The 27,587-nt window shown below is 42.0% G+C and overlaps 1 protein-coding gene across 1 annotated transcript in view; it reads left to right on the top strand.

Annotated features, from left to right (window-relative positions):
* snd1 (staphylococcal nuclease and tudor domain containing 1) overlaps nt 1-27,587 on the top strand; it is a 178,449-nt gene that overhangs the window by 15,832 nt on the left and 135,030 nt on the right. Inside the window, exons 10-12 of the mRNA XM_039791245.1 lie at nt 3,608-3,712; nt 16,692-16,793; nt 26,103-26,203. Of these exons, the coding sequence (XP_039647179.1) occupies nt 3,608-3,712; nt 16,692-16,793; nt 26,103-26,203 (308 nt within the window). The remainder of the gene's footprint in view (nt 1-3,607; nt 3,713-16,691; nt 16,794-26,102; nt 26,204-27,587) is intronic.

Here is a 27,587-nt window from a genome sequence, read left to right as displayed (position 1 = left end):
AAGAGACCCAGAGGAGGCTTGCCCCATGTCCTCTTCTGCTGTGTTGGTCTTTTTCTTTTTTGGGAATGGAAAGCCGTCAGCAGCTTCTGCACCATGCATTGTGCAAGAGACTTGTCACCTTTTTATAGCGTTTATGTGGTTAGAACTATTTTCTGAAACATGAATATGATCTAAGATGGCTTGAAAAGTTGGAGATAATAGTGTCAATGGCATTAGCACCACGCGACTCCAAAAACCTTTAGTTAAGTGGCAGACAGTTGTGATGGAAAACGTCCTGCTGACCCTGCAACTGCTTGAGGCATTTTAAAGCTAAGTACATATTGGGCAGGCTAAGGTTACCGAGGCCTGTCATCGCCCCTCCATACTTGTCCCTCTGACATTTGTCGCCACCTTTTACTGCAATGCACCGACTCTCCCAGGGACCCATCTATCCATCAATCTCATCATCATACACTCCTCTACTCTTCCCATCCTCTCTACGTTTCACTTCTTATTATCCGAGTGATGGATAGAGTGGAGGGGCAGAACAGATCCAATCCCCACAAGTCCATCCTGCTGACGCATCTTCCTTTTGGACTGTCTCGCCTCTCTCTCCTCCCACCTCTACTGGGACTGGCGAAGTGGATGTAGGCCAGGCCCCATACTTCTTCCTCTCCCCTCCTTTTCTTTCCTTTCCCTTCCCTTCCCCTCCTCTCCCTTGGGTAACCATCAACCTGCGAGGTGATGGATAAAAGGCGACGTGGTGTTTTTGTGTGAAACAACTTACATTTTCAAGACATCCTAAGCTAAAGCTGGATGTGTTCTTTCATACTAAAATGATTGTACAGCAACAGTATTCCCTCCAGCTTACTCCGCCAAATAATGGCATTAAACATTGTATTGGACTGAAACAGTCACGACATTTGTGCTTTGTTTGGATGAAAATCCATATGAGGTTATTCAATGTTACCCTTGAGTTACATGATATTCCACCTCTAATATGTAGTTGTATAGAACTTATATAAGTGTATGTTCTGACCTATGTTGGAAAAAGAAAAAGGTGAAGAGAAGTGGTATTTTATGTACTGGTGCACGGGAGCAATTGATGGGATGGATGGAAAGAGAAAATGGTACAACAACAAAAGGGAAAGAGATGGTGTGAGGGCCTCTTGGCTGTTGGTATGCTGCATGCCCCAGTTAAAATAGTTCAGACAGAATGGTTACAAGGTCACACAGCTTGTTTTAAAAACTACATTTTAGGGAAGATGAGAAAAGGCTATATTGGTTCGTGCCCCAGTTAAAATCAGTCAAGCGATTAGGTCAAAGTCTCTCTAGATTATTGGTGTCTGTGCCAGGATAATGTCCCAACAAAGCATTACATGCTCAACCGCCACCTTTTTTTCAGCAGCACCCAGGGGCTGCAAGCCAGCTTCAGGTGTTTTTTTGTTTTTTTTTCATGAAATTACAAACGCCACTAGTTTATTTGAAGCCATGTAATTTGGGTGACCAATCTTCTCCACTGGCAGCAACACTGAAACGCTACCATTAGGTGTTGCTTTTGAGGGAGATGACCTGACATGAGTAAGTAAAGTCCTGGCTGAGCCCTCGCTCGGCCCTGTGGTTGAACCCATTCGACTGACAACCGACACAGTCCCTGACAATAGCAAAGATCCTCCTTTCGCTATGACTGATCTTGGCCACTGCAGATGTCATGACCGCCATGGGCAGAGGGTGGCAGTAGATCCCCACCTCTCAGTATCAGATTGGACCAGTGAGTCATGCTGCCCGCCTATTTGTCTTCTCTGCCTGCTCACTCGACCCTCATGGCAGCTACTTTGCAAAGACTTTTTATTTATTTTTTTTTCAGTATTTTTCTATCTATCCATCTTTTCCGCTGTCTCTGTTCTTGTGATATTTGCTAAGAGATTACACTCCGTCTTTCTGGCTCGCTCCATCTTTCTGTTCCTTTATCTTAGTGTGTTGATCTGTCCTCCTTCGCCTCTCTTGTGTCGCCTCCCACGGCTGATAATTAGCCCGTAAATGCAGTGCCATTTTCTTCTGCTCCTGCCACATTCTCTCTTGCACTTTATTTACTTGGGCAGGCCATGAAATGACCCTGTTACAGTGTGAATTTGTGTAGGCTGGTGTGCATGCGTGTGTGTTTGTCGCCGTGTGCATGCATGCTCCCCCTCGCACTTACTCATTGCACCTCTCTGTCTCTTGTCTCTCTCCCTCCTGCTCCCTATGTCTCTGTATCTCTCCCACTCAGCTCAGTGATTAGTATATGATGTATTTTGGCTGCTGTTGTGGGCAGCCTATTTAGCATGTGGGCTGGTCTAATTTCTGTTCTCTGGTGGCAAATGCAATGGCAGTCTGATTTGTTTTAATGGAATAATGAATCCCCCAAAGAGCTTTAATACACCTGGATTTTGTGTTCGCCATACACTAACAAAAAGGTTGAACTCAATCTCAATAACTTGAAAAGGATTTTTGGTTTTTTTTTTTTTTTTTTAACCACACAGTCAGCCACACAAACACCCACACGGTCCAAATTGTTCTTGAAACATGGCTCCAACCTGCATCTCTCACTTTAAGGACTCTAGCTTGAGCACAGCCTACATATGAACCACCGTTTGAGTGATGATGAGGCCATTTAATGCACAAGTGGGTGGCAACATGTGTAGGGCGATTGATTTCTCGGTCTCTTGCAAGCGGCCTACTTAAAGGCTCTGGGTTTGGATGCCTCCTCCATCTCAGTCACATTATACCCCCAATCTGTCTTTTTACTTGGAAGGGCTCTGGCACATACCGAGGTTGGGTTGAGTTACTAATATTAATACTCTTGTGAACTGTAATTTAACAGTAGGTGTGGATTTGAACATCCACACGTATTCTTCTGAACCGTACCTGCCATAAACTGTGGTTGCTACCTTTTGGTACACAGAGAAATAGCATTTAAATGCCAAACATAAATTAGTATGCATCTTTAGTTAGGCTTGTAAAGGTCTCCAGTGCAAATGCTAGTCATGGCAGCCAGTCGTTGGGAAGAGGGCTGTGAAATGCTCTACCAGTCGGTCTTTAACAGGATGTTTGTGTTTTAAAGCTTTCTCTTTCTCCTCCTTCCCTCCCTCCCTCCCTCCTTGCGCCAATCCCCCAGATAGCAGACCGTCCTCGCTCTGTCCTCCAAACCTTGCCGGCCTGCTGGGACGACTTAGTTCGCTTACTTACTCAGTCACTCAAGGATCACTCTTTCTCACCCCCGCTCTCAGTGCTTTCTGCTCGTGACAGCACGACGATCTGCACTGTCACTCTCCTTCCGCCTTTGAGTAGATCTTTTCCTCTCCATTTATCCTTTACCTGCTCCTTCACTTCCCATCTTTCTTTCAGTCTATCTTCTCATCCAAAATGCACTGCCAGTCTTTTTGCTCCAACACTCCTACATCCTGCAGGCATGTGATTTTTCTGTTTTAGTTTTCTCCTTAGGGATTTACCGGTTTGTTTCACCCTTAAATTAATTTCTTAATAAGTTTCTTGTCTTGCTTTTGGTGATTTTGTTCACCTAGCACTTTTTTGTCCCTCTGTATTCATTTTACTCAATTCCTCACCTGTCTTCTCCTGTCCCTCCTAGGTGATGCAGGTGGTTAACGCTGATGCCATGGTGGTGAAGCTCAACTCTGGAGAACTCAAGACCATCCACCTGTCCAGCATTCGACCCCCCAGAATTGAGGGAGAGGTACAAACAAATGTGTCTGTCTGCCTGTATGTGTGTACACAGCTTTTGCACGGAGTGAGTGGCTACGTGTGTGTGTGAGTACGTGGCTGGATGTTGTTATATGTGGGAGAGCTTGCGGTTTTGCATGGTCAGCCAATTAATTAGAAGCGCCACAGAGATGACTTGTGTCACTGCTGTCTCGGATGTCTTGACAGAGTTGGTTTATTTTCATTTAAAGTCAAACACAAGCTGTTTACATCTTCCTCCACAAATTCCTGAATATGTATCCATCTCTCTCTGCTTCCTCCGCTCTCGCTCATGCCCACTTCTCTTCCCTTACACATTAGTCTGGTCTCTCTCTCTCTCGCTAAACGACCGTGGAAATAATTTTGACCACTTGGTGGCGCCCCTGCAGTTGGGGCACATGCAAACACAGTGAGACACTTGCACACACCCAGTGGTTGCAGCACTGCAGAGAGTGAAGATCGATTTTTTTCTTTCTTTTTTTTTTTCTTTCTTTCTTTCCCCTCCACACTCCTCCCTTTTTTCTCAGAATCACTTAAAAACTGTGAAAACATATACATGCTTACACACACATACCTAGTTGCAACAATGGAGTGTTTTTATCTAAACAATAAGTGTCTTTAAAAAAAAACTGCGTGAATGGAGGCACCCAGACACATAAGTCTACTGTGCAAATCCCCCCCCAAGCTCTGATTATCAAAGCATTTATTGGTTGAACTAAAGCCCTTTTCATCACTATACAATTGGAACATGCATTGCTTATTCTTCCAAACGTTTCATTTCAAAATGTATTCCCGCGTAAAAACGGTTATCAATTTTTATTTCTCAATTACCCTTTGTGTCTGCATCCTCTAAAATGCTATCATTTTCTAAATAACAGGCTCAAGATGTCTGAAAATGTCACTTCCATTAATTAGAAAGCTTTACTGTCACAATAGTAGCGATTCTTTTTTTTTTTCTTTCATTTTTGTCAGAGACATTTCCATATTTTGAATGAAACCCTTTTCTCTTTGTTCAACTTGTCTGAGGCTGTTTGACAACCATTCCTCCAGTCAACACATTGTTTACTGTAATATCCGTTTTATGAGCAAGTCGTATCTCCCATTTCCTTGTTCAAAGAGGTATGAGACAGAGAGGGTGTTGTGCTTCTGTCTAGGAAACGGTTGTAAAAGTCAGATTTCGCAATGTCTGCTACAGCCCTTAATTTTTTTTTGGTTTTGATAGTATTTGTTTTTATTGACTCCTCTCGCCGCATGTTTTGTCATTTTATGGTTTACTCTTTCCTATCTTTTCCTCTTTACTGTTGCCTGTTTTTTTTTTTTTTTATACCCTAGCCTCTCCCTCCATCCTCGTCTCCCTCTCTCCCCCGGTGTCGTTAGTGCATCGTATCATTAAGAGACTGCTTTGTATCTCTCTCTCTCTCTCTCTCTGCCTCCCTCCCTCCTACTGTTCTCTCCTCCTCTCCCTTCTCCTCCACAGTCACTTCCTTCTGCCGTCCTCTCCCTCTGGGTGTGCACGCTGTGGTCATATTGTTGACCTGCACCGTTGCCCTTCGTGTGGGTTTCTTGTCTTCAGCTCTCTGTGGTTGTAACAAGCTTGTGGACAAAAAACATCTCTCCATTTTGTCTCTCTGCCCTTTCTCCTGTTCCTTAAATGACATGGCGTTCGCTCCCAACTCATTTCTGACCTGGTCCTTGCCGCTTTTGGAGATTCTTTTTTTCTCTCATGTTAAATTTCCAGATTTACTTTCCCACTTTTTGTGCTTCCTTTCTTCCTTTTTATATTACTGTTGAATTTCCACTGTTATTCTTTCTCCTCTTTATTTTTCCATCTCTTCCTCTCTTTCAGTGCCCGTCTGTATTCTGTCTGTCACTCTGTCTTTGCCTGCACCAGATGCTTCAACAGTATGTGTTTTGTGCTTCATTACACTGTCGTATGTTACAGGGACTATGGGAGAGTGAGCCCAGATGTGAATGTGTATTGTTTTAGTGTTATATTGGCACAATGTTGTATTGCTATTTCTTGCACTTCATGCATATTTAATTGCTTGTGTGGTTGTATGTGGGAGTTTTCATGTAAATACCCTGCATATTTATCAAACTCCGTCTGTCTGGGTACCGTTTTACTGGGCTAGAAGAGTGAAATTTGTCAAAGCCTGGATACAATATTACAAGCCCTGTAAGTTAACATTAACTTTATACTGTATATTATCCATCTTGATCTAGGAAGATCATGTTCAAATTTGCCTCCATAAGTAATGTATTTTTTGCATTGCAAAGTCTATTAATAGCTGTTAAAGCTATAGTGCGTAGTGTCTGTCTCCCCTATGAGGAATTCTAAGTAATGACAACAATTCTGTCGGTGCATCCACATGACACAAGCCTTTCGTGATTGCGCAACGCCCCCACCCCTCCTCCACGCAGTTGCTAGTAGCCAAGGAGGACACGGAGGATTAAAAAAACATGATGGACTCTTCAGAAGAGGTAATTATCTAAACTAGAGTTTCTGCGCACAAAAGTTTTAAACACGGCCAAGCTGAGAAATACAGACAGAGTTGTGTGGGGCTGATTCTTGATTATCTTTTGTATCAACTCATTTGGCAATGGCTTGAATGTAGCGGACGTGCATTAATATCAAAAAGTTACGCACTAAAGCTTTAATGTAACTATTAAGTGCATCAGTATTAAAGCTATAGTGCATTGTTTCTGTCGACCCCATGATAAATTCAAAGTAATGAAGACAACACTGTCGGCGCGTCCACATGATAGTCTTCCGTGATCGCACCCCCACCCCTCCTACACGCAGTTGCTACTAGCCAAAGACGACACGGAGGATTCAAAAAACATGGACTCTTCAGAAGAGGTAATTACCTTCACTCGCGCTTCTGTGAGGGAAAGTCACCGGACGACACAATCTTCTGAACACAGCCATACTGAGAAATACAAAAAGAGTTGTGTGGAGCTGATCTTAATTAGCTTTGTAGCAACTCATTTGGCAATGGCTTGAATGTAACAGACGTTCAATAATATCAAAAAGTTATGCTCTAAAGCTTTAACAAGTTAAGGGGGAAAAAGCATGTGTAAGACTGGAGTGAAATGATATCAACAACAGAAAGTATGAAGACGCCAGAGTCACAAGATATTATCTATATCCTAGCCAGTGCTTCCTAGGTGACTGCAGAAAGAGTCTTTTTTTGGAGGCGGTCTTACATAAAAACTGTTGCTGCATTTTGTGTATTGATAAGGGTTGTTCATTGTGGTGCTGTTTGTTAGCTAGTTATTTCTGTCTGGTAAGCTAAAGAGCTGCCTGCCTGTCTGTAATGCTGTTGGCTCAGCTTTGAGTGTTGTCGCTATGGCAGCGATGCAGAGTTGTGATATGTTAACTGAAGCTGTGATGAGCCCTTGGACTGTAAGGTAGAATAGAGGCAACTGACAGAAGCACTGAAATTCCTCTGATAGCTAAATCTTTTTTTTTAGGTTCATGCATGGACTTGACATTTGCATGTCCAGTCTCATTTGCCAACTAGGCTTGTGTCTGATCACTAAATTAGGCAAGTGAGCCGTTACCTTAGGTGGCCGGGGAACTTAATTTCATGCCCTGTCTACACTTCTTTACACATGCAGATATAGCCGTTCACATTATGTTATTGAAAGTCATTCTGAACTTTCAATACTATCGCTTGAACTATTTTTTTTTTTTTTTTTTTAAAGGCAATCAAATCTATCATTTAGCACCTCCAAATATTGGTCTTCACCTGCCAAGTATTTGTAAAGAAGAAACACTTACCAGCCATGGCTAACAGCTGTGGGTACGATTTTCTTTTTTTCCCCCTCCACCATGCCAGAAGAAAAATTGTGTTAGTGCACATATGTAAGAAGCATACGTGCACTGACAGCACGCACAACCAGATAACTGCTATTTGTGAGGTTGTAAGCAGCAGGGATGATTCCTACCTCAGAGGTCACAGCAGGTATCTCTCAGCCGCAAGTTCTACACACACTGACATCATGTTGGCTAACACTGTCACAAGTGAGCCGGCTTTTTGCTTACATTGCCGCAGACATACACAAAGACATCGTTACGGTTTGCAGCACTGCACGCACGCACGCACACACACATGCTTGGTTAAGCTGCATTAGCCTATGTCAGGAAACATCTTGGAAATTGGCATCAGCATGTGCACAAACATGGATTAGACACACATGTGCTGTATGTGTGTGTATATAAAATCCACTCATAGAGGTGTGCATGTTATCACTGTAGCCCATCTACGAACCCAGAAAACCTCCAGAGGGGGAGAAAAAAACTCAGAAATTTGGTGTGTGTGTGTGTTGCATTATCTAGAGGTCTGTGGGGATTTTCTGTTGCCAGTTGTCATTATTATCTCGGTCTGTCTGGATGTGTCTGTGCACTATTTCACCGTGCATCCTGCAAGCAAGGCCATTTTATGTTTGTGTCTGGGTGTGTGTACTGTTCGGGGGGAACCGAGGCCAGATGCGATGTACAAGTGCACTGATGAACTGTGACCGTTCCTGCCATCCCCTCCTCCTCCTCTTCCTCCCATCTCCTCTGGTTCCTTTTAGTCTCCATCCCCCTCTCGTGACTATACTTATTGTGCTCAGATTGGTGGACCAATGGTGTCTAGCTGCAGCATAACATAGCACACAAATGTCCTCACTTGCTCTCTTCACACTCCTTTTTCCTCTCATTTTGGTTCCACTCCCCCCAGTGTAACTGCTGTGGCATATCTTCAGATGTGAATTATTTTGAGCTTGGGAGTTGGAGTCAGCTTTTTGTTCTCTCTCCTCCTCCCTCTTTTCTCTTCTCGTCCACTTTTTTTGCTCTCTTTCTCCATTTATTTTCTACTCTTCTGTGCAGCAGGACAAGCCCAGCGTAAACACGCGTGGGGGAGAGAGAGATTTCTATTCAGTGACTCACTGTTACACCCTCTCACTCAATCGCTCACAATCGGTTTGTTTGGCTATGTTGGTGTGCATCTGCTTTGACGATGTCTTGAGTGTTTGTGTGTGTTTCTGCATGCGTTGTGATGCATCTGTATGCTTATGTGGTTTAAGTAGGGTTAAGAAGAGTACTGATGGAGCACATAGAGAGGTCAACTCACTGTCCTTATATAAGGCAACACAATGACTATGGCTCATCCCCCTCTACTCCTTACAGTCCTGCCCACTCATGTAACCTCTCTACAGTCCCCCTTTGTGTGTTGACTTTGTACTGTAGATGATTTAGTCTCACAATACATCTATCTCTGTGCTGTCTGCTCCTGCCTCCCATAAACCACCTGTCTATCTCGTTGCCTCTCTCCCCCTCTCTCTTCTTTCATCTTCTTATTTTTACTTTCACATTATTAGGTTTATTTTTATACTGGAGCATAGCGCGCTGATTAGCATTTCTGTAAATACGGCTGTGTCAACACAGGTCTGAAAAGTCTGGCAAAGTATGTAGGCAGAATCTGACAATTTCCACATCTTCATAACTATCATTTGGTATCAAGTGCTATACATTAGTATGTTTCCATTGCTTGTGAATGCACATGACATCAAGACATAAAGGTCTAAGAAGTGGTAGAATATGGAAACAAGAATGTGCTGCTGCTACAGCTAGTCAGGTACAGGTTCACCTGTACTGTAGTATAGGGCAGAATGCTCAAATACAATGGAAGTGGATAAAGAAATCATCCAAATGCTGTCAAATAGAAAATGTATGTCCTATACCAAGAAAAAACAAAACTATAACATGGGACCAAAAGACAGACCTACAGGTAAGAAGATAACAGCTATCAAACAAGTAACAAAACAGCAATGTGAAAGACAAGAATTGGGAGGAGGCTTGGGTGTTGTTTTAATAGACTTTTGGTTTGTGTAATGCAGTAAGATAATATTTGTGTTAACTTCCTGTGGCTTTTCAGAACAGAATCGGGCAAATGTCACTGTTAGGGCTGGGCGATATGGCTGAAAACTGTATCACGATATAAGTGTTTCATATCGGTCGATATCGATAATTATTGATATTTTTTATGACCTATTTAAAATAAGGACCAGGAGAAAAATATATTAAATTTAAACATTTTTATTTTAAACTTAACCTTCCTCTGATTATAATCCCCTCAGTTATAAAAGCAGAAATGTCAACACAACCATGGAAATCACTCAAATAATTAAAATGTAAACGTCTGTAAAAAGACGGTTTTTAAAAAATGTATAAAAAGTCTAAAATCACAGTGAAGAAAGAATAAGTAAGAACTGCTTAATAAGGTGTAATAAAATGGTGCAAAGTGTTAAATATAAACATAGAGAAACTTGAAACCTGAGAAGAACAATTTTCTGCAGGTTTAGTGCTAGGTTGGTAACCTGGCTTCTGGACAGTGCTCACAGCACGTCTGCCTCCGTATTTCTTTCGTTAGTTTCTAGTAAGGCGCTGATGCAGAGTACCTCTCCATGGTGGGGTGCTGCTTGGTGCGGTAGCAGCTGCAGATGTTGGATGTTGCTGACGAATACGGCTGTGCTCCAAAGTGTGACGCGGCTAAGGTGGTAAAACAAGTTTGCGGTAGTGTTGGTGGGGACGACGGTCAGACTTATAAAATCCCAAAACTGCCATACTGACTTTTCCTGTTTTATCAACAATTTCCTCGCTTCGCGCGCACTCACTTTCCACTTATCGCTCCACGCCGCCGGTTCTGTTATTGTAGAATCCAACACGAGACAGCAATGTGGCGCAACCAAACATGATACTGTTACATGATTGGCTGTTAGAGTGTCACTCCCTACGTTGCTAGGTTACCAGAGAGTGAGTGCCTTTGTTCATGCAACCAAACTTGCTTTGCAACTTCTGGTTTCTTCCGAAGAAGAAAAACAAGTTATCGAACGTTTTATCGACGGCATTTTCTATTGATATTGATTACGTGTCTATCGCGATACATATCGTTATCGTTTTATCGCCCAGCCCTAGTCACTGTAGGAATATCATTCTTGAAGTTTGATACTTTTCACTGAGAATACGTAAAAGATTTGAAGGAAGCAGCAGTTTTATGGTAGCCAGCCTTTAAGCGGATGGACCCATCTGCTCTCTACTTTCTATTTGCGACTGTGGCTTGCTTCTCTTTTCCTACACTCCTTTATTTTTGTCTTTCTCTCCCTCCCTATCCTCCTTCTCTTATGTCTAGCCATGTGTGTGCCCTCGCCATGCCTCCTAGCCTGGCATGACATGCTTTGACCTCAAGTTTGGGAGGACGATGACAAGGGAGGAGGGTCGCCCACTTTGTGATTCACTTGTGCACTATTGGCTGGGCGAGGCAGATTGGTAGCCAGTAGCCCTCCTTACTACTGGCTGAATATTCTTTGCCCCATTGCACTATTTGGCAGACAGTGTTGAAAAAGCAAGAACTTGGCTTGCCAGTGTAAGATATACAAAGTTCTGCAATAAAAGATAACGCGATTGTTACTTTTGAGAGACACCGTATTGTCAAGCGCACATAGAATAAAAATCAATCATTTTTGATTAGAATTTGTTTTGATACAGGCCATTTAGAAATGGGCGCTTTGTGTTTGAGACAGGTGCAATATATGCAGTATTATCCAGTGTAAGCTGTGCAAATTTGCTCTATGCTTTGAATAGTTGAATATATTCCTCAATGTTGGAGACGTATTAGCAGGTAACCCTGCAGTTAGTCTAACACTGCATCAGGGTGTCTGTCTGCAGGGCCAGCTAATGATGAATTGAGTGGCTGCTTGTTATTATGGTACTACAGGTAATTTTAAATCTGATATCCAGGATCTCTCTTGAGTCTATCGGGGGATCAGTTCATGTCACTGTAGTAATGACTCATTTGTATTCTGCTGTATGGACAATAATCCTGTGAATGTAAGGTTATTAGATTAGATATATTACATTTTGTATTGTAGTACCATAACCAGCTACATCCTTCATGCTCTTGCTTCAGGAAGTATATGCCTTCTCACTCTGTCTTTCTCTTTATCTTGCATTGTCTTCCTCTCTCCTTCCCAGTTCTCTGCAACTATTTAATGTTTATGCATGCACAATTGAGTAATGTTGTGAGGCATACAGTTGTAAATGTTGACCGTTTGTCTAAGGCTCCCAGTGCTCTGCTTACTCAAAAAATGTCCACTTTGTCTGGGACACACGCACACAGCAGTGCATTTCTCTCAAAATAGAGGTTGCACACAAAATAACACACTCTTCGCAATCAGTTCAATGCAAAACTAGGGCCAAATACTGTACACTCCCCCGACTCCACCGCCGCACATCAGAAAGCATAACGTGCTCCTGAGTCATGATTTCACCCTTGAAGTTCCAGAAGCTGCAAATGCTTCCAGCGGTAGCATCCACACATTTGCAGCCCAGCCCCTGCAGCCCTCCGACACTGTACAATCCAGCTAGCGTCATGCCTCTGCAATAGTCAAAGATGATTCCTGAGCTTTAGCTGGTAATTTGGAACGAAGGGAATTTACCCCAAATAGAACAGAACTCCCCCTGAGGATAGTGAGAGCAAACTGTTGTTATTGGGTCACGGTTGAGACATGGCAGTGACTCTCTCCTCTTCCTGTAACCTTTCTGCAACTGCATAGAAACCATTTAAGGATGGTGTACACAGAGTTTGTCTTAATGCAACAATGCTAATGTTGTCAGTTTATCTCAGTCTGGAGAGATTGACGTTGAAATTGGCTCGATAGTCTAATAATAAGACTTGTCACAGTCTGTTTTTACCTACTCATCAGGGTGGATCAGCTTTGTGTGAGTTTAGTTTGAATGGCAGTGGGCCCATTTATTTTCAACAATTTGAATTGCACTTAACTGTCAGGGAACACTTAATGTCCCTTTTGAATAACCTTGCAACTGATGTGGAGTATTGTGGACTCCTTTTTGTAGCTAGAACACAAAGAGGACCAGGCTCATTTGAATTATTGGGCAGTTGTTGTAATCAGTTGGCATCATTGATTCCTATGACTGCCTGTATTTTGTAGGTGTAACATTTCCTCTAATTTTCTCGTTTTCAGAATGTTTCACCTTGCTGTCTTCAACTCAGCCTCGCTTCATTCCCCAAAGACTTTCCAAAAGATGGAGAAGTAGCTTTTGTCCTCCTTGTCTGCTTCTCCTCTCCTTTTGCCTAATTGGCATGGAGTGCTGACATTTACTCTTCGCCCTCAGTGGCATGTCTCCTGTTCTAGTGAAACAGCTTATTAGTTAAATATGATTTTTTTTTTTCTTTCTTTTTTCTTTCCCTCTCCTCCTAGGTTCATTCTTTTCTTTTCCCTGTTGAAGTTGTCCTGTTTGTTTTTGGATTACTACCATGAATAGGCTGTGTGTGTAAAAGCCCCTTAGGATGCAAACACACCATCATTCAGTGTCTGAGAATTGTCTTAATGTATGACATTAAGAAAATATGCTCCAAAAGAAGGATTTTATCCAAGCAATGCCCGCTTGGTTAAATTTATCCTCATCCCCAGCAGTGGACAGCTTAGTCTGCACCTCCGGCACAAAATGCAGGATTCCTGGCTGGCAGTCCTCCTAAAAGGCCCCATCATCCCACCGCAACCGACTTGGTAGGGATGAAAGACCCTGACAGTAAGCCCCGACTGACACAAAATGGAGGACATCGGCTCTTGGCTGAGCGGTGGGGGATTTCCGCTAGCCATGTGTTAGATTAACTCACCTCCGAGGTTCCATGCTGTGCGGACTCCGCTGGTGAAAGTGGAGAAGGATGAGAATGAGGGATTAAGAAAAGAGAGATGAAAAACTAAACTTAAAGGTTATTACATTCCTGCCAAGGTTAAAGGAACTGGCGGGTAGATTTGGCAGTTTCCAGAGCTTCGTTACCAGGGCCAATCCAACAGGCCTTCTGTGCATTCATGTTGAGACTTAGTCAAAATATTAACAGTACGCAGCCCAACTTTGAGCAATAGTGCCATGGGTGACCAAAGATGAAGAAACTGGATGGTTATCTATTGAACAGAATTCCTTAACAGGGATATCAATATCTACTCTTCCATTTCTTAGTCAGCAGGCTCAGAAAAAAAATATATGAATTAATAACATCTGGGTCAAACACACACTAAAGATTTGGAACAGTGCCCAGAAACAGTTAAAGGGGTCTATAGCTCTATCAAGGGCAATGCCCATTTTTGGAAACATTGAGTTTCTCCCATCTGTGACGGACTTAGCATACAGAAGATGGGCGGAAAAGGGGCTGGCTATTAGAAATCAGTTGTTTTGAAAACAACGCATTGCGATCATTTTCACAACTTCAAGAAAAGTTTGACTTGCCCTCAAATGACTTGTATAGATAACTACAAATACGACACTATATCACAAAGCACACATTGGGATAGTTTTAAAAGCTATCCAACTGACTTTATACATATTTCTCAACAAGTGGTATCAAGTATCACATATCTATAGGAGTCTTATGAAAAACACATCAGACAATACCCTTCATATTAAGTGAATGGGAAATGGAACTCAATACAATTATAGATGATGGTACATGGGAAGATATGTCTGGCGAGTCATAAAGGGATTGGAAGTCAAATGTGGAAATAATTTGACTGGAAGGAGAAGATAAGATTCTTTAGGACCCCTCTTTAAAGGTCCCATGGCATGAAAATTTCACTTTATGAGGTTTTTTAACATTAATATGCGTTCCCCCAGCCTGTCTATGGTCCCCCAGTGGCTAGAAATGGTGATAGGTGTAAACCGAGCCCTGGGTGTCCTGCTCTGCCTTTGAGAAAATGAAAGCTCAGATGAGCCGTTTTGGAATCTGCTTGTTATGAGGTCATAAGGAGCAAGGTTACCTCCCCTTTCTCTGCTTTGCCCGCCCAGAGAATTTGGCCAACCCATGAGAGAGAGACATCATGGCTTTCAAATGAGCAAAGTGGCAGTTGATCAAGGCCACACCCCCACCATCCACCTTGCCACTCCCACTCTCCTCCTCAATAGCTTCAGACACAGAAATGGCACATGCTAAGGAAAGCTCATTGTGGGACTGGCTCTAGTGGCTGTAGTTCTGCACCAAAGCTGAATTTTGGGAAAGAGACTTCAGATACAGTATTAGGGGACCACTAAGGTCTATATAAAAGCATCCAAAGAGCACCATGTCATGGGACCTTTAAGGTATCAATGTTTAAAATCAATGCCCCCAACATTTGCTGGTGAAAATGTCGCATGGTGGAGGACCATACCCACATATTCTGGGACTGCTCTGTGATACAGACATACTGGAAAGACATTAAAGAGGAAGTGGACAACATTTTCAGAATGGATTTCCCTCTGGACCCTTTCCCTTTTTTTTTTTTACTGTAGAAACCAACGCTACATGTTACATATTTTGTTAATGATTGCAAGAAAAATGATCACTATTAATTGGATGAAGCCTAGCGTGCTAAAATAAATAATAAATAAATAATAAATAAATCAAACTGGTCCGTACAATGGAAAATATGACTGCTATTTTACAGTTGAAAGTATCTTTGTTCGTAAGAAGATGGACTTCTGTCATTCTAGGCCTTGATTTAGAATAATAGCTTAAACATACTGTGATGTGCAATGATTTATTTACCCTGCTTCTATGTAGTCAATATGTGTTGAATCAACCACAAGGTGACCCTTTTTTATTTATTATTTTTTGTATTTTATTTTTTTCTTGTTTTGTTGCTTTAACCTCTCCTTGATAGTGTGTGTAGGTTTGTGTTGGTATTGTATTGCTACAATTGCCGGCAATGTTTAATATGGGCAATAAGTTAAGTTAAAAAAATATTTATATATTAACAGTATTTTGTAAGGACATTTTCATTTAAACATTGCTTGTGTAAGATTTTTCTGTTTGACACCAGTGGAGTTTGTCCCCACAAGATTTATCTGAAAGACCTTAATGGAGCCACAAGCACATGCTCGAACATACAAACACATGCTCGCACAGCCTTTACTCCCCATGTGTTCTCTTCACATCCATCAGCCCAGCTGTGTGCCACACCTGGCAGCTCCGAACAACTGGAGAGGCATTAAAAATTAATGAAAACCATTGAAGAGAAGAGGAAATGAGGAATTAATCCAACCCTGTGTGTTCATTTGAAAGAGTGTTACTTCTGTTTGTGTAACGGATAATGATGGTGTTCATAGAAGATTGTTGGAGGGTCAGGGGTGGCGAGCATACTAGTTTTGTCATTCCTAGCCTTGGCACCTGTCGTTTATTTTCCCACTGCGTCATTGTCATTTGCTGTATTCTTTTTATTTTTTTTAATTATCTTGTCCCTACAAAAACGGCACGTGTGTGTTTGTCTCAACACTGGGAGCAACGCAAAACCTCAGCATCCTTTTTGAAAATGCAAATGGGTTCTATTTGTGGCCTGCTCCTGTCAGAGAGTGGGTGAGCGTATTGAGGGAAGTTTTTGTGTGTAGCTGTGTGAGTGTACATGTGGCTACATCTGTCTGTGTATGCGCCATGAGTATGCACGTGGTGTAAGCTCACCTTTTTGTGCATCAGTTTAACACAAAGTGTCTTTGCCTTGGCTGTTTGCATCCGTGTCCTTGGTAACTGTGTACTTTGATTTATTTATGTATATTATTTGGTGCAGTGTGTGTGACAGTATTGACAGCAAGAGTGTTTGAGGGAGGTGTTTGTGCGACTGTGCGTGTGTGAAATGCTGCTTTTGACATTAAAATCATTCAGTGAGTTCAGAGTAGATCCTCCCTGTCACAGGACTTAAGTAGAGGGAAAAGAGGCAACAAGCAAGCTGAATCTGTGTGTGATTCTGTGTTTATGTCGGTATGCATGAGGTGGGACTTGTTTTTCTGTGTGTGCGTGTTTCTCGGAGGTCTGCATCTGCAGCGGATATGTTGAGCCACGTAGCTTTGACAGTGCAATGTTAATAATCTTTCTCTTTCCATTCTGTCTGCTCTCCCCCCACCCACATCCTCTTCCTGACCCTTCTCTCCAATTTCCCAGGAGAAGAACAAGGACAAAGACAAACGTTTCCGTCCGCTCTACGACATTCCCTACATGTTCGAGGCCCGTGAGTTCCTGAGGAAGAAGCTCATCGGTAAAAAGGTAAGAATCGGTGACAGAAATTGAAAGCTCCCAATCACTGTTTGGCTCTTTGTGAGTATGGGAATCAACCTGATTTGTCTCTAATCAGCTTTTAATAAATTAGACAATAGCTCTAAACAGGGAATCTCCCAGTGGCTGTACATACGCACGAACACCCTTTACCCCATCGGTAGCCAAACACATCTCTGAAGCCCTGAGCTAGATATATATTTCTCCCCCTTTCTCAGTTTGAATACCAAGTAGCCCTGGTAGATGCCCTGGGGCTTGGTATTGGCGGGGACGCACCCTTTAAACAAGCAGTGTTGATTTCCCCCTCTTGTGTCTATTGATCTACCGAGTCTGTACACCTAGGGGGCTGCTATGATTTACACACATCTGACCCAGCAGAACCCAGCACTGAGCTAGAGACAAACCACCGCTTGAGCAACGGCTCAAGCGGCTTTTTGTGTTAAATTTAATTATATAAACTCTGATTTGAGGTTGGTTGTCCGAGAGAAAAAGAAATACAGTACTCAAACTGACTTCATTAGGTTTAGTGTTTGAAATGGTTTAGGTACAACTAAATAGTGAGTACTGATTTGTAACCAGATTCGAGACCAGTACTATCCAGTTTGTTTTAAAATAAAGTTTTCAGCGCACACAGTAGATACTTTTTTTTATTTTATTTTTTACATCCGAGTCCTCTCAGCAAATCAGTAAAACGAAGCCCACGTTGTTGGCATCGGAGTGTACAGTGGCAGTAATGGCACAGGCTGAGAAGGCGGCTGTTGCTCGCAGGCATGCCTGGAGCTGTTGTCCACTGCCTGAGTTGAATGATGGTTTGTTTTTTTCCAAATAGCTAACTCTTAACACTCATCAGACTCAGAGGGTCCACATTATAATGGGGGCCATTGTAGAAAAGATTGGAGTCTTTCTAGCAAAAAACATGGAACACTTTGTCAAAATGGTGCATTTATGCACAATCGTACTGACAAAGACTTCCCTAGTCAAGAGTTATCTCATAAATGCCATACTGTTTTGCAGCTGACTTCCGATTTTGCTGAAGTATCAGACTTTGGAGCTTAAACCTCCACAAATCAATTCTCAGTGTCCCAACCAGTGTTTCTGTTGGGCTGTGAATGTACAAAACAAATGTACAGATTTCAGGGCTCCAAACCACAGCACCCAGACAATAGATGAAACAAACATTTCGGGTATCACCCACTTTCATAAGTGTATGGCTAATTTAAAAAAAAAAGAAAAAAGAATTTGCAGTACAGCCTGACAAACTCAAAAAACATTCACCCACTCAAAGCCAAAAGCCAAGAGAGTTCCTTTTGGCATTCAGTACAGGCGTGAGATTCATATCGCTGTCCCAGCCTTTCATCACATCATTTTAATCATCCTCATTAATGTTTTTTTAATGACATAAAATTCTGCCACGAGCTGGCTTTTGACGAGTGAAGCGAGAATAATGATTCTGCTGTTTATTTGTGGTGTTCCTGTTGGGGGGGGGGGATAATGAGTGTGTTTGTGAAGCAGATAGGGCAACTATAGCCTTGTCAAGGTGTAAAAATCCTGTGCAAACTATGCCATTAGCATGATGATAATAAAATGTGTGTGAAGCTCAGGTTTGTAGCACCAATTTTATTATTTTTAATTTTATATATATATATATATATATATATATATATATATATATATATATATAAAAAATACACACACACATCAGCTGTTTACTCATGCTAGCACCAATGGCATGCAACCCAAAGAAAGGGAACAATACTAATTTAATAAAATAATTTAGTACACAATCATGCATGCATAATAACACATGCAACATTTGTACTTCATACCTCAAAGTGTTCAGTGTGTTATAATTGCCCTCCGCACACACAGACGCAACATCTAAATCCTTCTCTGTTTTTATGCCTGTTTAAAAACAAACTATGTTACAGTATTACTTGTTTAGACTCTAGGGTGTTTCAGTAGTGTTTATCGGAGAGGAAAGTATGCATGACTGTGTATGTGTCATAAGGAGTTAGAGTCGTAAGCGTGATAAAAGTATGCATGATTTCACAGTCTGCATTACAATGCATCCTGGATGATTCAGTCACATGTTGACGGCTCTAAATGCAGGTGGAAGTGCACTCCACAGCGTGGAGAGATTGGATCACTGAGGCTACAGTTGGAGGTGGTGGTCATCAGGGATGTCCAGATGCAGGGTGGTGTGAATGCAAATGGAACCTAATTGGTGCTGTAATATGTGATAAGAAGACACACCTCTAAAGTACAGTCCAAAAATTACCAGCTACTCTCCCTCCCACAAAAGAAAATGTAATCTCTTTCATTTCTCTTAAGATCCACCTAGATGTAGTGTCACACTTCCCTTCTTTGTCATTAAAATATACATATAGATTTATAAGCATTATACACCACTGTATTCATCTACATTTTATTAGTATTGAAGTTGGTTCTCCCAAGGGTGTGCTTATAGGCTCTCAGGAGTGAGTTAGGTTAAAGTGGAGCGCTCTTGCCCATTTGCCTCAATCTGGAAAATCAATAACAGAGGATTTCTGGAACTTTGCTTCCCTCCCATTCCTTTATTGTTGCTAAGACACAAGGCTAAAGCTCTGAATTAAACCAGTCTGTCACCATATATTGTGTTTTAAAAAATAATTAGAAGGTACAAGCATCACCCTTTAGCTGCCTTTTTAACAAGAAATAATTATTTTGGATGAACTAATCACAGACTCTCCATTGGTAAATGTTTATTTGCAAACACAATACTTAACCCTCAAGGTTTTAAAGTTAATCTATGCTACCTTGGCCTACTTGAATTGTCAAGTTGGATGCAGGTAGGCGCACAAGTGTACATAAGCATGTTGCACTCCAACAAGGAAAGGACCTCAGTCGACCCACTTACTGTCATCCTGTCTCTGAACACTAAGCTCTATAGAGACAGATTTGGAGCAGTGAGCATTAGTAGAAGACTCTAAGACCACTGCATTCCATGAAATTCTGCTCCAGAGAGCTCCTCTTTCTATCTTTTTTTTCTTTTCTTTTTCTTCTCTGACACAAACCGAGACAAAAGATTTTACCTTAATAGTTGGGTAATTGGGCCTTGACCCGCTGGATTTCAAAGGGAATACTCTGTCTGGTCTGGGTCTTACCTGAAAAGAAGGGGAGGAGAACTTGAGTCGCATACAGAGGTGTGACTGCAGATCTTATCAGATCATTAAAAGTGTATCTTCGCGTCCTCTAGCTCAAACTGGACTTGAGCAAAGCTAATTGTCCTGTCCAGTAACAAGGTAGAGTTATCAGATTGACCTGTAGTTATTCCTCTTGACAATATTCCATTTCAAAGCCCAAGACTGCCTGAGAGTGCAGTGCAGTGCATTGCATGTAGGGATGCACGGAATCCTAATTTTTATTTATTTATTTTTTTTAATGGTGGTTCGGCCGAATACTGAATCCACTGGTTAAGATTCTGCCGAAACTGAATACCGAATCCTACTCCCATTCTCAGTCCATTAACACAGTAAACACATTAATGAAGTAAACAAATGGTTAACACAAGTTTTTAGCAGTGACTGTCCTTCCTTAGCCGTACCGGAAGTTGCTGTATTTTGGCTGCGGACTGTAGATTCCTTCATGCACAACTCGTATTCTTTCGGATGTTTCATTCGCAAATGTTTTAACAGCGGCGATGTTGTGTATTGTTTAGGGTCCTCCCCACCACGAGACAAATCGGCATTGCAAATTGAACATGCTCGACTTGAATCGCCTTCTTTTGACTGAAAGTATTGCCAAACAACACTTTTTCTGCTCACAAGTTCCATTTTGACTTTCTCACAGCCTACTGCATTGAACGGTCCACCTACGTAAACACCGTCCCATAATCAACTGCGTCGTCATTTTGTTGACTAGCATAGAGCAAGCGTGGGGTTCGGTGGGAAAAAAAAAGTTCTACGGTTCGGCAGAAACTGAACCCTGTGAAAAGCCCAATATTCGGCATCCCTAATTGCATGACTAGGGAAACAAGGAGATTTCCCCCTGACTGAATTTTCTAGAATGTGACTAAGCATTATCTGAGTCTCAGTGTGCTGAGCCAAAGCTCAAAGCCCTAATGCCACCGCGCCGCTTTAGGGGAATAAAGCTACATTAAATGCTTTTTTCCTATTAAACCCCCTATTCCTCATCTCTATAAGGAGAGTATGGTGCTTTTGATCTTTTATAAAGCATATCTAATATCCATATTCAAAAGACTGCCTTTTTATTTTTTGGCCAAGCAGAGTCAATATTTGATAGCTCTCAGAGGCAGAAAGGGATTTGTGCAATACCTGATCTGGTCTTTGAAAGAAGAATTTACAGCTACAGGTGGTGATGATGAAATCTTGGCTTGCTCACAGCATCAACTCCAGCAACTATACATCCTTGATCAACTCTTTTGAATTCATCATTTACTTTTTTTTTTTTTGCCAGCCAAGAGCTACTTGAGACATAAGAGAAGTTGATAAAAAGTTAATTATCACTTGAGAGGAGCACTGAGGCATTTTGTTTTCAGGTTGTCTGTCCAGCCCATTCTTGTGAAGGGGATATCTCATACATATATATATATATATATATATATATATATATATATCACCCCTCTCAACACCTTGAGGAACACCTATTTTTTTTAAGGATAATTTTTTGTTGTTGTTGCCATTTTAGGCCTTTATTTTTGAGAGGACATCTTAGGAGAGAAAGCGAGAGATCAAAGGACCGCAGGTCGTAACTGAACCCGCGGCCGCTGCGTTGAGGACTGAGCCTTTGTATATGGGTGTACGCTCTACCAGCTGAGCTACCCAGGTGCCCGGAATTTCTTCAAATTTGGCACAAACGTCCACTTGGACGCGAGGATAAATGGGCTAGATTTCAGAGGTCAAAGGTCAAGGTCACCGTGACCTCGAACGGATTTGGGCCATGCTGAAGTTATGGCATTGGGGGGCTTTTATGGCCTTAAATTGAGAGGGAGACGACATGCAGCAAAGGGCCGCCGCTGGATGTAAACTGCACTGGTTTGGGGAGACATACAACCGCAAGGCATTAATTCTAGTTCTCCTTTCACTCTGTCACTCTGTCTGTCTTTCTATGTCTCCCCCTCTCTCTTATATCCCCACCCCCATTGAAATAGCAGCGCTTGCATGGTGACATAATCCCAAAAAGCTCGATTTGGCTAACTTTATAAGTAGTGCTTCTTGTGCGCCTGGGTCTCAGCCTCAGCAGAAAAAAAAAGTCCAGTGGAAATGTTGCATTAAGCCACTTATCAGGGTTGAGCACATTCGGATAATCCTGCATGCTCAAAGTGGCTCCTGTTATGCAGCTGCTTGTGTAGTACCGTTAGCACCAGAGTTTCCCTTCTTATTGGTGTGCATGTGACTGTGCATATGCGCTGACAATACCGTGTGTGCAATGTGGTATTTGATGTGGTGTGTATTTGTGCGAGTGAAACTTGATTTGGGAGAAAGCTTCAGGTGTGTGTGTGTGTGTGTGTGTGTGTGTTTTAATATGTGTTGCAAAGGGTGTAAGCCTAACTGTCACCAGGTCCCATGGTTGACAATCCAGATGGGGCTTCTTCTTCTTCTTCTTCTTCTTCTTCTTCTTCTTCTTCTTCTTCTTCTTCTTCTTCTTCTTCTTCTTCTTCTTCTTCTTCTTCTTCTTCTTCTTCTTCTTCTTCTTCTTCTTCTTCTTCTTCTTCTTCTTCTTCTTCTTCTTCTTCTTCTTCTTCTTCTTCTTCTTCTTCTTCTTCTTCTTCTTCTCTATGTTGTGCTCCCCCAGGCTGAGGTTGTTTCCTTCCAGCACAGCTCAATTCATATAAATGATATCTATCAGTGATTACAGCCTGCAAAAAACACAGCAGCGGGCCGACCTAGGCCCAGTGTGCGCCCTATTAAGGCAGAGTCCTTGGCAGCGGCCCAGGATCGAATTCGATCTGCGGCCCTTTGCTTCATGTCATCCCCTCTCTCTCCCCTTTCGTGTCTATCGCTGTCTAGTAAAATAAAAAATAATCTTTAAAAAAAACAACACAGCAGCAACTTAAGCCCCTTTCTTTCACTTTCATGCCTTTTTAAGGCTTAAAGCTCCATTGTGTAATTTTGGTTGTTGTTGATTCTTAGCAAAAAAAAACTTTGTTCTTTCGCAAATATGTGCTCTTTCATGTGTAATTACTTCCACCAACTAATCAAAGTCTTCCCGTAAGCCTAGAATCTGGCATTCAGAATCATTCAGAATACATACGAGCGAGTCGCTCGAATGGCGGCAGCCATGTTGCGCCTCCATCTTTAAAATACATTAGCACTACAAGACCTTGCCTTTGCAGGTGTGGGCCCAAAAAAGTGTATGCTAGCCTATGGCCCTATTATCACTAACACATTGACTAACTTTAAACAGGTAGATGAGCAACTAGGCTACACCAACAAGTGGCATTTGAATACCCCAATTTGGCACAATACACACTTAAAGTCTGGCAACAAACCCTTTGCTTGTAAGCAGTGGAGTGACAGAGGTATTTATACTTTAGACCAGCTATTCAATGAGAAAGGTATGTGGAGTTTTCAAGATCTAAAAGCTAGTTTTGAGGTCCCCAGGACATCATTCTACGTGTATCTGCCCTAAAATGTTATGGAGTGCCATGGGGGAACGGTCTTGAGCCGCACCCAGTCATTAAATGGTTTGTTTATTTTCCTGTGAGAGGATTGGCGTTCATGATCTACACTAAACTGATGCTAGTCTCTATGGGAGAACTCCCCATAGCGGGGAAATGGGAGCGAGAGCTGAGCCCTGAGGGGAACGCAATTAATTGAGAGACAGTTTGGGACAACATTTCCTACTGTTCCAAGAACCCAAATCACCAGCAGATTCAGTTCAACATATGTCAAAGGACATATTGGACTCCTCAGAAGAGATACGTCTCTAAAGTCATTCCCACTCCCTATTGCACGTTCTGCCAACCTGAACAACCCGGAACTTTCCTGCACATGGTCTGGGAGTGTGAACAGGTACATGAGTTCTGGAATAAATAATATCTGATGTGATAGGATGTCGAATTCCTACCGACCCCATGGTTTTGTTACTTAATGATGACTCTAAATTACACCTGCTTGGGAGACCGAAGAAAGTTTGGCTAGCCGCCTCAACGGCAACCAAGAAAATGATAGCTCAGCGCTGCTCAGAGAAATATATTGAAAACACAAACCTCCGTTGCTTCTCTCCTACGCTGTAAACATTGTCTTATATTATATGGAAGTCACTTCTATTCTCCAAACAACACACAAACTCCCATTACAAGTACAAACATGTTACAAACATGATTCCTTTGGCACCGCAAACCAAAACTCCCCATGACGCTTGTCTCCTCAGCAGAACAAAACATTGTCTCACACTTCTTCGTCCTTCTCCTTATCACTCCCCCACTTTCTCAGCCATCTCCTGCCTCTCCTCCTCCATCTCACTCTCTTCTGGGGGGGGTTCTTATAGATGGCTTCGCCTTATCAGAAGATCGGTTAGATGGTCCGTGGAGAATGGGCCTGGAATTCCTCTAATCTAACATTGCTTGTTCAAAGTTTATAATCCCTTATTGCCTCGGTTAATGTGGAACTACCGGTTTCACAGCTTATGGCATCCAGCATTATATTTTTGCTTGTGGGTTTCAATCTCTTCCTCAAATCTTTTTTTTTATTTTTCATTTCTCATATACCTATTTCATTATTTCATTATCTCATTTTGTCCTCCAACTTGAGTTCTTCCTGTTTTTCATTGCTTTGTTTATCCCCCTATTCTTCAATTACCCTGGCCTGGCAATGCTTTGCCGATAAACACAAATGTAACCAATGTAAAAGGTTTTCTCTCCCTTCGTTTGAATGGCTTCACTTTTCAATAAAGCTGAATAGACATGCAACTCTGTCATGTTTGGGCTACGAGGAAATGATGAGCTTCAATGTGGGAGTGAGGATAAAATAATTTCCTTCAAGACAATAAGTGGGTTATTTGCACGGTTACAAGATGAATACAATTGGGGGAGTTATTAAAAGTGAGGATATTGCATAATATTCTACGGATGAGACGATCCCAAACCCATTCTGTTGCTGATAGGTTGACTGTTAGTCAGGATATGGGTGCTATTAATGTACATTATGGTGCAAGGGGATGTTTATTTTTAACTGATGATACAGCTGCTGGGATCAAAATGTTTTCTCAAAGGTTGAATTAAAATGTGTGGTGTTTGGACCAATTACTCGGAGTATGATTTCCTTGATTTCATTTTTTTTAATTTTGTTTCCCTTTTCTTACCTCCATTTCTTCTTCGAAATAATCCCTAACACTTACAACTTTATCAATCTTAACTTTTAATTACATTTGTAACCCTCCAACACCTCATTTTTTTTTTTTTTCTTCTACAGCAGTTTCAGAAGCATACTCTTCAGTATGTAATGTTCCAACCAAGTGTGGCCTCCAAAAAACATAATCCATCTCCTGATATTCTTTTTATTTTCTGCTTTTGAAAGGCAGAAGACACTTCCTGCTCAACAACACATCCATTCTGCCTTAACAGAAGCTCTTCTCTTCCCTTACTCACGTCCCCATGTTCTCATCCTGTCCATCTAATGACAAGCCGACATCGTTCCACGTCCTGGTTGGCGTCTCTTTCATGTCCCTGTAATAGACCTGTCTGCATTGTCTCTATTTGACTCTTGTCGATGCTGTCACTCTGTGATTCAGAGCCAAATTCCCACATTTGTCCCCCCCCCCACACTCCCACTCCCATCACACTCGGTTGACACATTGCTCTTAAACGGTCGACTGTGTGTAGAGGTATGGCTGCACCCCTGCTGGTAGGGCTGTCTGCCTGTGCCCCAAAGCAGGCTTTCCCCGTCACGTGCCTGTGGATATGTGCACACACAGCTGACTGACAAAATTGTGTCTGCAGGTTGGGTGTACTGGAGTCTGTCCCCAGGGAGCTGTTTTGAGTACACACATTGTCGGGTCATTTGGGTTCTCTCTCTCTCTCTCTCTCTCTCTCTCTCTCTCTCTCTCTCTCTCTCTCTCTCTCTCTCTCTCTCTCTCTCTCTCTCTCCCCTCCTCCCTCACGTGTGTGTTCTACAGTGCTGCCTGATGTGATTCACACTGACTTGGGGTGACTTTGAGAACTGGGACAAACACACAGACACACACACATGTCAGAACACTCCATACACTAATGATTACCATAACTGGTGTTGCTTTCAGTTTGTCTCAGTACTCTTGGTGTGTTTTGTGACCTATTCTTTTCTTGCTTTGCCCCTTTAGGTCAATGTGACAGTTGACTACATAAGAGCAGCTACCGGTCCAGGAGAAGGCACCCCTGCGTTCTCAGAACGCACCTGTGCTACAGTCACAATTGGGGGCATGTAAGTAGCACATCTTATCATACTAAATGGTCTCTCTTTCAGTTTAGTCTATTCTATTCAGGTTTATTCTCCCTACATTAACGTTCCAGTAGGAGTTTGTTACAAATAAGCAGCCCTCCCTGCCAGATCATACAGTATTTAAGTTGTCAGTGTAAGGGACCTAACTAACACATTTCAAACCAAGCTGTCTCCCTGCGTAAAACTTTAAAAGTTAGGTTCATGTGATAAGACGACACAGAATAATCATTTGTAAATGCTTAGAACTTGTAATGCCATCATACATCACAAAGTAACCTGAAAGTGCTTCTTTGTATTTCAATTTTCACAAGAAGGGTGGCCTCAGTGCAAGCAATTATTTTCTATCTACAAACACTGCTTTGAAGAAAATCTGGTTTCGGTTTAAAAATTTTTTTTTTTACAACAACAAAAAAAAAAACTTAAAAAAAAAAAAAGGTAAAAATTAAAAAAAAAAAAAAAAAGGGTTTTTATGGCATTAGAATGTACTTGTTGAATACCGCCTCTCTTCATCCAAAAATAAACCAAAGAGTTGAAAGCCGCACTTATCTTCTGTTTTTCTGTCTGTATGACTCCGGACTTTATGTCACAAAGCACCGTTGCATGCACACGTGGAAACCTAGATCTCTTCGCCATCAAACCAACCGCCTCATGTGTCTGCGTGCGTACACAGAGGTCGGGACCCAACCTCGTGACCAGCCAATTACAACCCAGCACTAGCCAACTGCACCAGTCGCTCCGCTTCACAGATAACAGCTGGCACGGTCTCCCATGACCGCGGAGGTCAGAGGGTCGAAGCGGTCAGTGGGGCAAATGTTTCCGACCTTCTATGGTGCTACCTTAGTGTGTTTTGAACTATTCACAATTCCCCTGCTTGTGGTAAGAGAGTTTGTGCTCAGGAGCACATATTTAGGAAGAAACATGGTCTTTGTTGGTGCCTGTTAAAGTTATAAAGCAGTATTAAAGCTGTGCAGAGGTGATAAGGTTAAGCTTGAAGTAGACAGGAAGTCCTCCTTGTATGATATTCCATACCAAATGTGTCTATATTTAGATAATAATAAAAATGCTGTGTGCTGGCTCTGAATTTTCCTTTCTTATTTAAAAATAATCAAATAAACAAGTGTTGATGTCAGCAAAGAGAGGCCAATGGAAGCATTTTATTGGTGAAAAAGAGCTGTAATATCGTGTAAGTCAACCATCCCTGCAACATGAGGACAAGACGCATGCACTTGATGGCACAAGCTCAGTTCTGCAAACTTTACTCTCCTGTCCTTTCATTTTCTTTCTCCCACACATCAACTAGAACACTAATGTCCAAGGGCTAGTCACTAAGTGCTGCATTAGGGACAACAATACTCCCTTCTTTCTG

Source organism: Perca fluviatilis, chromosome 23, assembly GCF_010015445.1.
Source record: "Perca fluviatilis chromosome 23, GENO_Pfluv_1.0, whole genome shotgun sequence".
NCBI classification, from domain to species: Eukaryota; Metazoa; Chordata; class Actinopteri; order Perciformes; family Percidae; genus Perca; species Perca fluviatilis.
The sequence above is the reverse complement of the archived record's forward strand: the minus strand, read 5'-3'. Positions and strand labels throughout refer to the sequence as shown.